General features: G+C 37.1%; 1 protein-coding gene across 1 annotated transcript in view; it reads right to left on the bottom strand.

Moving 5' to 3' along the window:
- LOC126428115 (cullin-2-like) overlaps nt 1-14423 on the bottom strand; it is a 133010-nt gene that overhangs the window by 65799 nt on the left and 52788 nt on the right. The window contains exon 5 of the mRNA XM_050090018.1: nt 7063-7270. Within this exon, the coding sequence (XP_049945975.1) occupies nt 7063-7270 (208 nt within the window). The remainder of the gene's footprint in view (nt 1-7062; nt 7271-14423) is intronic.

Genomic DNA, 14423 nt, shown 5'->3' with positions numbered 1-14423 from the left:
GAATGAAAGAGAGAATGCATGCCGTGAGAATGAAAATGTTGGTGAAAGGGATCTGGTAACTTTAGAAAGGGGAAATAATATTTTGGGGGATAATTTGAATGTGTATGACCTGAATATGTGTAATGATAATGATGTTGTTGATAAAGTTGATAATGATGGTAATGGTATTGATGATGATGTTGAGGAAAGGTATTTCATTAGTTTAAATAGGGAGTTGGGTATACACATGGTTGAAAATGGATTAAATAGTGAGAATATTATAGAAATTCCCAGGGATGTTACCAGGATGAATAAAGCTCACAAGCTGGATGTATGTGAAAGTGTGAATTTTGATGTTGGTAAAGAATCTGACTACACAAATAACGATGACACGTGTATAACTTCTAACCTAAGTGAAACTTTTACAGATACTAATGATACACACACATTTCTTATGAATATATGGCTGAACAGTGAAACTATTTCTTTTGACAAGAACTTTAGAAAGATGATTATTAATGTATGTGAAACTGTATGTCCTGAGTGGTGGAAAAAGATGAGATATTTTATTTTTGAAAAGCTGAAGGATAAGTACTTCAATAGTATACAATGTGATTTGGATGAAAATTCTTGGCTATTTGAGATAATAGAGAATACTCATGACAATTTTGTGTCTTGTGCAAATTTTATAACTGTGACAAATAATACATGTAATGATATACCATATGATTCTGGTAAGTATAGGTTTGGGGAAATTGAAAGTGATTTATTACACGAGGATACAGGTTCTGAGAAAAGTGATCAATTTTGCAGTCCTTATATAAACGTTCAAATTGGGTCATGGATTGATAAATGTTTAATTGATACAGGAAGTGAGATCTCGGGGATATCTGAAAGGTTAAGCAAGAAATTGAAAGTGGGGAAAGATTATGTTGAAATGCCAGTTGTTGGGGTAAAGATAAAAGGTGCTACTGGGAAGAGCAGTAAATTGGTAAAAAGCCAGGCTTTAGTGACATTTTTAATTGAAGGCAAGTTGTTCACACATGGATGTTTTGTAATTCAGGAATTTAATGAGGATTTTCTTTTGGGTATGAATTGGATAGTAAAAGTAAATACAGCATTTGATTGGGTTGGAAGGAAACTTTTGATAGAAACTAGTGAAAGGGAATACATTCAGACAAATTTTGTGAACACACTTGGTGATCAGAGTAATGGAAATTTTGACAGTATCAATTTACTAAAAGAAAATAGATTGGAGAATATTGAAACTCATAGATTTGATACTGATGAAGTTGAATTTGGGAATTTAGTAAATTTGAAAATTTCAGAAACGCTAAATTTATCTAGGGAGCAAAAACAACAGTTAGAAAATCTGCTGTGGGAATATAGTGATGTTTTCAGTGACATACCTGGAAGGGTAAAGGGTTATCAGTGTGAGCTTCAGGTAAAACCTCATGAACCATTTTTCATAAAACCATACAGTATTGCAATATCAAAAAGACCTGCTGTTGAGAAAGAGCTGAAAAAGATGGAAGGATGTAATATAATAGAAAGGAGTATCAGTGCATATAATAATCCTCTAGTAGTAGTTTCGAAAAAAGATGATGGAGTAAGATTGGTTTTGGACTCTAGACACTTAAACAAAATTTTGTTCAGACAGACAGACCATCCTGAAAATATTGACGAGTTACTCTACAAATTTACAGACATAAAATATATGTCAAGTTTGGATCTAACTTTGGGTTTTCATCAAGTACCACTTTCGGTTAATTCTAGAAAATATACTGCTTTCTTGTACAATGGTAAGAGTTACCAATATTGTGTTGTGCCATTTGGGTTAAATTCTTCTTTTTCCGAATTTATAAGAGCTTTGGATCATGTACTGGGGCAAGAACTTGCGTCTAAACTGATAATTTATGTAGATGACATTTTGGTTACAGGGCAAAATTGGGAGGAACATTTTTTGATTTTGAAGTCAGTTTGTGAAAAACTTAGAAAAGGGGGGATGACATTGAAATTAGAGAAATGTAAATTTGCAGTTTCTGAATTAAAATTTTTGGGTCATGTTGTCACAGACAAGGGAATTTTGGCAGATCCAGAAAAAATTAAAGCAATTTCAGAAATTCCTATTCCTAAGACTAAAAAACAATTAAAGTCGTTCTTTGGGTTATGCGGTTATTACCGAAAACATATGAGTGATCAGAGTCTGAATGCACCATGTTTAAGTCAATTACTTAAGAAAAACACTGTTTGGGTTTGGGATAAAAGTTGTCAGGAAGAGTTTGATAAAATTAAGCAAGAGTTGAGGAAGCAACACTTATTACACAGACCTGATTTTAATTTACCATTTTGTTTGAACACTGATAGCAGTAATTATGGGCTTGGAGCAGAGTTATTTCAAGAAAGAGTAGAGAATGGAGTTAAGATACATTGTACCATAGCATTTGCAAGCAGAATGTTGCTCAAGCATGAGAAAAATTATACAGTCACAGAGAAGGAACTTTTGGCAATTCATTGGGCTTTTACAAAATTTAGAATTTACCTTATTGGACATAAAACCATAGTATTTTCGGATCACAAAGCTTTGAGTTACTTACAAGAGTGCAAATTATACCACAGTAGATTGACCAGATGGGCAATTTTTCTGCAACAGTTTGACTTTGAAATCAAACACATAAAAGGTTCTGAGAATGTAGTAGCTGATTCACTTTCAAGGTTACCAATTGGCGGAGAAAAGGAGATTTTTGAACAAGAGGAGGAAAAGCAATTTAAAATTAGATACTTGAAAGGGGTGGAAAATGAAAAAACAATTAGAGCTATGTGTAACAAAATTAGAAAAAATCAAAATTTAGATCAGAGTTGGAAATTAATCAAACAATGTTTAGGCAACAAGGGGTATGAGAAACTTGATAAATTTTACAAATTGCATAAGGGGATTTTATTTCGGAGAACAGATGTAGATTCTGATAATTGGAAACTGTGTTGGCCAGAGGCAGATGCTGATAAGCTGATCATTTACATACATGAAAGTTTTGGTCATTGTGGGATACAGAAGTGCATTCAAAAGATACAAGAAAATGTTTATTTTTACAATATTGGAAAGAAGGTAAGAAAAGAATTGGCAACCTGTGACAAATGTCAGAGAGTTAAAGTGAGCAATCAAAGACGTGGTGGAGAGATGCAAAACATTATTCCAGAAAAACCTTTAGATCTTATTGAAGTGGACTTTTATGGAATGTTACCAAAGAGTAAAGGTGGTCACCGGTACATATTTGTTATGGTAGATGTATTTTCAAAATTAATTAAACTATATCCAGCGAAAAAAAGCTACTAGCCATGAAATTATAATAAAAATTGAAAGAGATTATTTCGAACAGGTGGGTAAACCAAAAGCTATATTATCAGATAATGGTTCACAGTTCACCTCTAAAATTTGGAAAAAGTTTATTGAAAGATCAAAATTGAAGCATATACTTATATCTGTTTATTCTCCGTCCACCAATCCTGCAGAAAGATATATGAGGGAAATTGGGAGACTTTGTAGAACCTATTGTAGCCATAAACATCCAACCTGGTTTGAGCACATTCGAAATTTTGAAGATATTATGAATAGCCTACAACATAGTTCCACAGGATTTTCACCGTATGAGATTATGTTTAATATTAGACCTCCAAATCTTATATCAGAACTTATTGAATTTCCTAAATGTACACCTTTAACTATGCAAGAGAGAGAAGATATTGCCAGGGAAACTACGAGGAAACAAGGGGAAAAGAGGAATAAAAGACATAACAATAGGTTAAGATTAACCACTTTTAAAATTGGGGATCTTGTTCTGGTCAAATCTCATGAAAGATCAAAAATGTTAACTTCAGAAATTAAAAAATTCTTTGATATCTATATTGGGCCTTTTGAAGTCATAGAAAATCCACACCCTAATGCTTATCGTTTGGTGTATCCTAAGTCAAAGAAATTATTTGGTCTCAGGAATGTTGTCTCTTTAAAACTGTATAAACAGAAATCATAATTTCAAAATTTAAATAACCTATTATCATCTAAAACAAAAGTCCTCCACTGGAATACGCTTGTTAGAACAAAACTGCCTGTACAACCAAGTGTGTATATTTGCATGTATAAATTAATAATTTGAAGTCACATGTTAATTGAAACTGATGAAAAAACACTGTTGTAACACAGAATGAGAGAAAGATTTATTTTTACTTTAAAAAAAAAAAAAAAGTCTCCGTAGTGAGCATTTCTGAATTTTTCTAATTTTTGGAAGCTAAGTCTTCCCTGTGGGTGAAGGCATGCATGTGAGGACATGCATGCAAAGGTATAAGTTTCAAAACCAATTTTAGATAAAGCCTCATGATATATGAGCAGTTTATTGTTGTTTATACTGATGTTGTGGGGAGCAAAAGTACTCTTCACAAGAATGTGACTTGTAGTAATATTGTAGTAGAGAGGAAAGTGTACATAAATAATTGCAAAAAATTTAGATAATACTGATGTATCTTTAGGTTTACTAAAAGAAGAAAATCATAAGAAAAAAATAAAAAAAAAACCATGAGTAAAAAAAAAAAACCATGAGTAAAAAAAAATTTTAAAAGAAAATCACAAGCAAAAAAAATATACAAAAGAAAAAAAAAAAAAAACACTACACTATATATGTCCAGTATCATTTTTACTGTTACAATATGTAAGCATAATGAAATTGACATTAATATAAAAAAAAAAATTGAATCTTATTCTAGGAAATGAGTTTTACCTTCCTATTATTTTCAATCTGTATGTTAGAATATTTCTCATGTATGTTTTATACCATGTATATTTGTCATGTCAAATAATTTCTTTACTTGAATTTTTTTTGTGTATGGGATTGATGGGGAAGTATCATTGCAACAACAGCCAGTAACAAGTCCATAGATTCAAAGAGTCCAAATTTGGAAGAGGTTATCAGACTGCATCATTAGTGTATTAATTGTGTAATACAGATCCATCACTGAGTGTGGTCGGGATTGTGTTGTATATGTCCATAACAACAAAAGCCCTGGGGAGCAGTTGTAATGGATCTGGGAGATGTTCTTTTTTTTACCGTATTTGTCGATACCGAATTGTAAATGTTTTCTTATATTTTTGTCAGAATTTATTATAATTTGTCTTATTATATGTTAATTTACTTCTGTTTTTGAGAGTAAAAGCATATTGATTACTATTAGAAAATGTATCGAAGAATAGCAAAGAGACTGATTACAAGTGGAAGCTTGTGTGTTGTGTAAAATATCTTTGACGTTGGAGTCGTCTTTGACTATAGTCAGTCGGCAGCTAACTCTTGGTGTGTGTTGACGGAAGAACAATGTGAAGGTCGCAGTCATAAATAATTTTGAATTATGTTACTATTATTTTTGTATTAACTAAAAAGAAGAAACTACATTTGAAGAAACTGTATTTGAAACACCAAAATGAGAGAAACACGTTGAACCACGTCATTTCTGCAGCTGACATAGATGCATTGTGGAATCATACTTAGACAACTGAAGCCAAGACTAATATCGCCTTGCAAACGTCTAACGGAAAAGGTACTGTCACGAAATATGGCAAATTTAAGTAAATAAAAAATAGTGATCATATTTTCAACTTGTGTCTTAGCCGGGATGCCATATTTCAAGGTCAAACAATAAGCTGTTCACTGCAAATGACTACTGCAGTACCAGCTCAGGAAGACTGGCCGCAGTGGCAAGCATTACAAAAGCTTCTGAATTGTATAGAGTAGTCCCAGGAAGTACCAGGGTATCAGGCCTCAAGAGAAAAAGACTACTGTAAATCAGGTACTTGGTCCTTGGGACTTCATGGAAGAGCTAGTGTGGCCCATACACTAAAATGTTTGTAGAACCCTGCTTTAAAGGATCAAATTCTCACCTATAAAACATCTCATTACTTTATACAAATGAGTTAATGTATTAAATGTAGCCTTTAAGCATGTAAGCAAGAAAAATTTTAAGAAGGATTCGAAATTATGCTTGAAGTTCGTTGAAAGTCACTAAATGCTATCATTACGAAACACTGGATGGATGTAAACAAGATAATTTGTGCTCCATTTTGAGCAAAAGCTATTTTTAATGAATTTCAATGTTTATGACACCATATCTCCTGAACTATGTATTGCACAATGATATAATTTTGCAGGTACATTCAGTGATACATGTAAATACTGTTTTGAGAGTGGAGTTAATAGTGAAGAAGTAATAAATTAAAACAACATGTCTGACTCTGTCGTTTTACTGCATGAACAGTAAAAATTTAGTAAGTGATAAGCTTTTTTTCCTTTCATCATTTTGTGGAGCATTTTAGAGAGAAAAAGTTTTTTTAAGGGTTTGAAATTATATGTGAAGTTTGTTATAAGTCACTAAGTGCTCTCATTCTCAAACAATGGAAGAATGAAGTCCAGTCATTTGACATTGTCAATTACATTGCCTTGTCTGTGTTAAATGGTTCAAATGGCTCTGAGCACTATGGGACTTAACTTCTGAGGTCATCAGTCCCCTAGAACTAAGAACTAGTTAAACCTAACTAACCTAAGGACATCACACACATCCATGCCCGAGGCAGGATTCGAACCTGCAACCGTAGCGGTAGCGCAGTTCTAGACTGTCGGGCCTAGAACCGCTCGGCCACTCCGGTCGGCTGTCTGTGATAAATTTTTTAATATAAGAGGATATCTCTTGATGAGTAGATTATGACAGCATCTTAAATTTTTAAATTCTGTGAATAACTACACAAAATATTTAAAACCAAATTTTTGTTGCCCCTGGAAGCCGTTATACAGGCAACTTGCATATGGGAATGCATACTGTGCCTTCAGTAATACAGACAGAGCAAAAAATAAATAAGATACTTACACTACACACAGTTATTAAATGGTCATATTGAGGAGGAGAAGAGAAAATTATGGTTCTTCATTTATTATTACTATTAACAGAAGTGTATTTGACATGTAGAGATTGCTAAGTGAAAGCACACAGAAACTGCTCTCTGGAATGGTTATAATTTTTTAAATTAATAATTTGGAACACAATGCGCACCTGAAGAAACTGCAGGTGATCCGAAACGAGGTGCTGCTCGCAGCGCTGGCGGAAACGCGACACGGATGTCTGGTGCAGGAGGCGGCGCGCTCGTTCCGTCTCCTCCCTGAGGAAGGCGGAGACGGCCTTCACGTAGTGTGCTGCGTCCCCGTGCTGCAGGAGCTTGGCGGCCCTCTGCCGGTAGACTTGGGCACTTGCCTCCAACAGCCTAAAAAACAGCAATGTGAGCTCAATACACAAATGTTCTAGTTAAAGGCCTACAGTGCATCATCTCAGCTGTTCAATTGGATGTGAGATTTTCTGCCAGAAAGGTCACAGCTTGTAGTAACTGAAGGGAAGTCACCTAACGAAACTGAAGTTATACCTGGAATATCCAACCAGCTGTTCTTAATATACATAAATGGTTTAGGAAACAAACTGACCAGTCCTCTTATGACTGTTTGCAGATGATGCTGTCATTTACCATCTAGTAAAGTTGTCAGGAGATCAAAACAAATTACAAAATGAGTTAGATATTTATATGGTGTTTGACAGAGCACTGAAAGACCTGAGTCGAAACAAGGCCCCAGGAGTAGACAACATTCCATTAGAACTACTGACAGCCTTGGGAGAGCCAGTCCTGACAAAACTCTACCATCCGGTGAGCAAGATGTACGAGACAGGCGAAATACCCTCAGACTTCAAGAAGAATATAATAATTCCAATCCCAAAGAAAGCGAAAGGCTATTTACAATTTGTACAGAAATCAGATGGCAGTTATAAGAGTAGAGGGGCGTGAAAGGGAAGCAGTGGTTGGGAAGGGAGTGAGACAGGGTTGTAGCCTCTCCCCGATGTTATTCAATCTGTATATTGAGCAAGCAGTAAAGGAAACAAAAGAAAAATTCGGAGTAGATATTAAAATCCATGGAGAAGAAATAAAAACTTTGAGGTTCGCCGATGACATTGTAATTCTGTCAGAGGTAGCAAAGGACTTGGAAGAGCAGTTGAAGGGAATGGACAGTGTCTTGAACGGAGGATATATGATGAACATCAACAAAAGCAAAATGAGGATAATGGAATGTAGTCGAGTTAACTCGAGCGATGCTGAGGGAATTAGATTAGGGAATGAGACACTTAAAAGTAGTAAAGGAGTTTTGCTATTTGGGGAGCAAAATAACTGATGATGGTCGAAGTAGGGAGGATATAAAATGTAGACTGGCAATGGCAAGGAAAGGAAAGCGTTTCTGAAGAAGAGAAATTTGTTAACATCGAGTATAGATTTAAGTGTCAGGAAGTCATTTCTGAAAGTAATTGTATGGAGCATAGCCATGTATGGAAGTGAAACATGGACGATAACTAGTTTGGACAAGAAGAGAATAGAATCTTTCGAAATGTGGTGCTACAGAAGAATGCTGAAGATTAGATGGGTTGATCACATAACTAATGAGGAGGTACTGAATAGAATTGGGGAGGAGTTTGTGGCACAACTTGACTAGAAGAAGGGACCGCTTGGTAGGACATGTTCTGAGGCATCGACGGATCACCAATTTAGTACTGGAGGGCAGCGTGGAGGGTAAAAATCGTAGAGGGAGATCAAGAGATGAATACACTAAGTAGATTCAGAAGGATGTACGTTGCAGTAGGTACTGGGAGATGAAGAAGCTTGCACAGTATAGAGTAGCATGGAGAGCTGCATCAAACCAGTCTCAGGACTGAAGAACACAACAACAACAACAACAACAACAACATTTGTATGGTGCACAAAGGGGCAACTGACCTTGAACAAACAGAAGTATGAGTTTCTCCAAATGAGTACTAAAAAATTCTGGTAAATTTTAGTGGCACAATAAATCACACAAATTTAAAGATTGTCAGTTTAACAAAATACCTCGGTATTACGATTATGAACAATTGAAATTGAAACCATTGCACAGAAAATGTTATAGGAAATGGGAAATGTGAACCAAAGAATATGTTTTACTGGCAGAACATTTATGGAGCAAGAAATCTGCTAAAGAGTGTACACACTACACTTTTCATCTTCTTCTGAAGTGTACTGTGTGAAATAAGTGAAAGATCCATTCACTACATGAAGTGAGCAAGTGCCACAATGAAACATTTGTGGTTGATTGTCTTCTTCACTGATTAGAAATGCTGCCAAATCATGCAATAACTTCAAGTTCATATTTGGGACATCCATTGAAATTTGAATTATATTCTTAGGTGACAAATTCGAATTATTCACACCCTCCAGGAAACTTCACTGTAAATCAGTAGCTGTATCAGAATTCAAAAACATAGATATTAAATATCTTGTATATACAGAATGATTTTGCTCATTCTGGAAATGAACCACCATATCCACCTGCCCCTTTTGGGCAACTTTGTTTAGCAGTGACCACAGTGAGGCAGACGCAAGCCGTGCTTAAGAGTTCCAAAATCAATGGTGCGACAGCTGGGGCCTTGTGCTGAAAATTCCAGTGCCACCACAAATAAATGGAGTAACTGAGGTCTAGAAGGAAGGCTGTCCTTTAAGACTGGTAGTCAATGCAATCAACTCATCCACCTATCATATGACAAAAATAGGATCCTACGCATTTCATTGAGCTTATACAGTGACAGCAAATAGTTAACTATGGATCTTATGGTCAATTGTGACACAACATCTTTGTTTACCAAAGTGCTTATAGCTGAAACCATCAACATCCTACAGGAGCAAATACAACCAGTAATTTGTGATCTAGGGAGATTGCGTTTTGTAGTTTAGTTGGCAAAGCAAATTTGATGAGGAAACAGACTGAATGGCTATAGGCTCCCCCTTCTTACCTGTAGCAGCTGAAATATTCACAGAACCCTTCGAACAAAATGCATTACGTTCCGTGTCACTGTGCTCTCACTGCTGGCTGCGGTACGTAGACGACACATTTGTCATCGAACTATGCAGATTTCACAAGCCCCTCAAACAGCTTACACACAAACATACAATTCATGCTAGAAATAAAAGACAACGGATAGATTTCTTTTCCGGATGTGGAGGTCTACAGAATGTGAAGCAGGAACCTAGGGCATAAAGTCAACAGGAAGCTGATGCACACCATAGAAATAAATAAAGCAAAACATGCATAACCTACCCTATTGCAGAGAGAAAGAATTAAATCTGTAACAGGGTGTATACATGGACAAGAAAAAGAAATTCACAGATTTTTCCCAGATTTCTTGGTTGAAAATACACTTTCTCCCGGGTGAAAATACATTTTTCCCCGTGTTATGTGAGAGTATACTTTTCCTTGGCACTCTAAAACTTATCAGTCTTTTGAATGTTTATGGTTTTATACACCGACGTGGAATTTCCCGGCACTCTAGAAAACGAAACTGAGGGGGGAAAAACACATTTTGGAAAGATCTTGTGCAGCAGCAACACGTACGCTGCATATTTTCGTGTTACGAAGGTACAAATTCGAATTCCACCAAACACCGCATGTTACTTTACAAGGCATTGAAATCGAGATTGCGACGTGCTTTTGTAAGACAGTCATAGCTAATGTCACGTGATCTCGCCAGCTGAAGACAGCACAGGACACGTGATGTAGTCAGCCAATAGCAAGATCACTCTTAAGTCGCGCGAACACACAAATAAGAAAAGTTGATGGTTTAAATTAATATACATAGTACTGGTACAAGAAAAACAGAGGTTTCACATATAATCATAGTCTCGAGGATTAATAAGCTGCAAGAGAAGCTAAGCTTCCACATATAATGATGATCTTTTTTGCTTGTGTTACACTTTAAGATATATTACACAAATGTGCCAGTAAAATTTTTAATAATGACGCAAATGTCTGATCTTCTGGGCTCGAAATTCTTCTAGATGGTCGTCCTCAAAGAGTTGATTTTTAATTGAGAGTCAAACGCTCTGCGATTTAAGAAATTCATCATACATTCTCGCACATAGTTCATCTTGTGTAAAAGGAAATTAACTTTGAAAGTAACGCTTTTCAAACTACCATCTGCAATGTTTTCCCGTGACCTGTTAGAAACCGATTCATTTCAGCAGTTGCCAGAGAGCGCCAGATACCAGGCGCCACCGCTCTTGCGCAGCTATGATGACACAGGAAGCCCGTATATTCGAATGCGTAAAACATTAAAAGATTTTGCACTACGTCACAAAAGAAACAAGACGTCAGAGGACACTTCAAGTTCATCGGAATTTCGTGAACCACACTAAAATGCATAATTGGGCTTAAAGTGCACATTCGTATGTCCAGATTCGGATGTAAATTTTCTTGAATACCGGTACTGTATTATCTCATGTTTGGTTCTTTATTATGGCATAATGCCACGTGAGGTAGGAGATGGAAAACGTGCACTTGAAATGCAGCGAACAGTTGAAACTAGCCAACAGTGTGAAATTAAACACTTTGTTTCAAATAAATTTACCTGCCTCAGTGCAAAAGATTAATGAAAGCCAAATATATTTAGCAAAGCGACAAAAATAACTTCATTGTTCTGCAAGGTGACTAATGCTTGACTGTCAGAAAGGTAGAAATAAAACCTTAAAATGATAACATATTTTAGCCTTCCGTAACTATGCGAACGTATTTTAATTCATTTGATAGCTCGCAACCACAGAAATCCGTTTTGTTTTCATTTGATGCGAGAGTAATAAATGAAGAGGAAACAGCAAAATCACTACATGTAAACACGGGTCACGTGAAGACTACCCACCTCCCCACCACAACTCAGACTGCTCTGTGCATCAGCCCCAGATCTACGATATTTCTGAACTGGGCAATACTAGATAGTGGCGCCCAGCCACACATCTGTAGCCAGACGCAGGAGAAGGAACTACCCATAGGCAACTCAAATGTGCAGGCACAAGAGCCCACCTGCAACTGCTCAAATGAATATAATGTCAACAGCTGTCATGTCACGCTCATCGGAGGCAATTTGTCGTTTGAATCATTGCATAGTCTTTCTAAGCCTTTGACACACTTTGTTGTTGGCAGACGCTTGTATGAGCACTATGTTTTGTTGTTGTATATGGCGGATTTCCTTTGCGACTTAAGTTTTATTTTCATTTTTTCTTCCTCTTGTTAATGTTTTGTTGCTGCAGTAATATCCTGCAGATGCGGGGTACAGAAATATCCTTTGTTGGAGTATTGGTTCTTACCAGTCAAAATCACAAAAATTTAACTGAAAACTAAAACAATGAAACATTCCCGGAATTCTAAAAAGTTCCCGCGTTTTCCCCGGTTTTCTGCCGGATGAAAAAACTCCCGGGTTTTTCCCGGATCTCCTGGTTGTCCCGGGTCGTATACGCCCTATGTAACCATTTACACTTGCCAATTTACAATGTCAATGGCGCAATTCCATCCAGTTCTCCTTCACTATCATCGGAAGTGGTGCCAAAACCATTGTCTTCATCATCATCATGATCATCATCATCATCATCATTAAGAGAAATCATTAATTGTTTGTTTTCATTTATAATGCAGTCTATAGTCTGTGCTTCTCTTATGAGTTTAGCAACATGGTCAATTTTTTTCCTCCATGAGGTAGCGTCTGCAGTAGCAAAACCTTCATGTAGCAGTCTTCCCACTTCTGTTACAGTAAAATTCTTACTGTTATTTCTAATGTATGCCTTGACTTCACTCAAACCAATTAAACTGGATTAAAATGGCAGTGATAAGGTGGCAGCCTAATTATCAACTGACCCTGTTTGCTTGCAATTTCATCTACAACGTATTTAGGCATCACAGACTTATTTTGTTTTACGAGCAAGTATAACGGCAGCTTTGTCATGCTCATGTCCGCAGCAATGTCTCTTCCCTGCAACCATTGCACCATAGTTTCTTTACGGTCACTAGTGGTGGGAGTTTCATCTAAAATCACGGACTGGTATGATGGATTGTCCATCACAAACACTGTCAGAACACTAAACTGGAGCAACAAATTTTTAAACCACTGCAGAAACCGTGGGGTGGTCCATATCCTCACGATAGTCAAAGGTATTCTTAGATCGAAAAACTAAAAGTCCTTCAGGCACAAAGCCGTATGAAGATCCTGCATGGGCCACAATTAATTGGGATCCTCTCCCTGTCGGATGATGACCACCGCTATTCGGAGTATCAACTGTCCAGCATTTCTCAACTGATTCTCCAGCGCTGACCCAGGTTTCGTCTAACCATATGACAGAATGTATGTCCTCTCCTACAATTTTGTGTAAGGAAATGATACGAGCTTCAATGACATGAGCTTTTTCAAGTAACAGTTTTCGTCCATCTAGCTTTTTAAAATAAAAGCCAATACTTTTTAATATCATCTTAAGTGATGTTTTCCCCTCTGGGAGGAGCTCACTTTCTTTTAAAGAAATTAGCAGCTTCACTATTGTGGGGTATTCTTTCCTTTTATAGTATCTGTATATGTGCCGACGAATTGCAGCAGATTCGAAAGAATCAATACCTGTAACAGGACGAGGCTGCTTTTTTTTCTTTCCCTGAGAACTTAAAAGCCCACTGTTTCTCCCGCAGGGGCTTTCTTCCACACAGTTTACTTCACTGTCTTGTAAGTCTTGAAGCAGCACCCCTTTCCTTATAACTGTTCTTTAACCGAGCCCTACAGTTTTCGAGGTACGCTCTAAAACTTTATCAGCAGGAATCGACGCATGCCCACGAACAGAAACAAATTCTTTTTTTTGCTCGTAGAACTCACACGTCCTTCATAGCAATTCCAATGCCTTACTATTTAATGGCACTCCACGGCGCAGCGAATTGTTGCTCGGTGAACGACATTGTTTTGGTGAGATTGTTTGACAAACAAAAACTGTAGTCGAGGCGGTAACACAACACAACAGTAGGCGTTCGCGCACTAACATACAATGTTTACGCAGAAGCCGACAACACGGTAGCGTCGACGGCGGAACCGGCTTTTGTTCGGTGCTGTTATCGGTTCAGAAGATGTGGCACCTCGCATTACTCACTTATTTGCTAGTTATATTACCGACTCTTCGGCACTTGGGGAGTGACTTCGAAGTGACGTGCTTCAGCAGCCCAGGTATATTAAAGTCTACAATTTAATACAAGGAATTGTACTACATAAAGTTTCCATTTTTTGGCAAAAAGTCCTGTTCTATGACAAAGGCCTGTGCCCCTGATCTGTACACGTGATGGCCGAATCCTTATGCTCATTGGGATATCTGCTGGTAGCCACAGCAGCTGCCATTTCCCCCCCCCCCCCCCCCCCCCCCCCCCACAGTTGAGCAGAACACGCACGCGGGAATGCAGTAGTAAGACGAACAGTGTGATCAACTCTGGAGCTAAGAGTGTGTCCCATTCTAAACACATTTTCACAAATGCAGTTATGTCAATATTCTAACAGTGACT

This window comes from Schistocerca serialis, chromosome 12 (assembly GCF_023864345.2).
Source record: "Schistocerca serialis cubense isolate TAMUIC-IGC-003099 chromosome 12, iqSchSeri2.2, whole genome shotgun sequence".
NCBI classification, from domain to species: domain Eukaryota; kingdom Metazoa; phylum Arthropoda; class Insecta; order Orthoptera; family Acrididae; genus Schistocerca; species Schistocerca serialis.
This window is presented reverse-complemented; position numbering and strand designations above follow the sequence as displayed.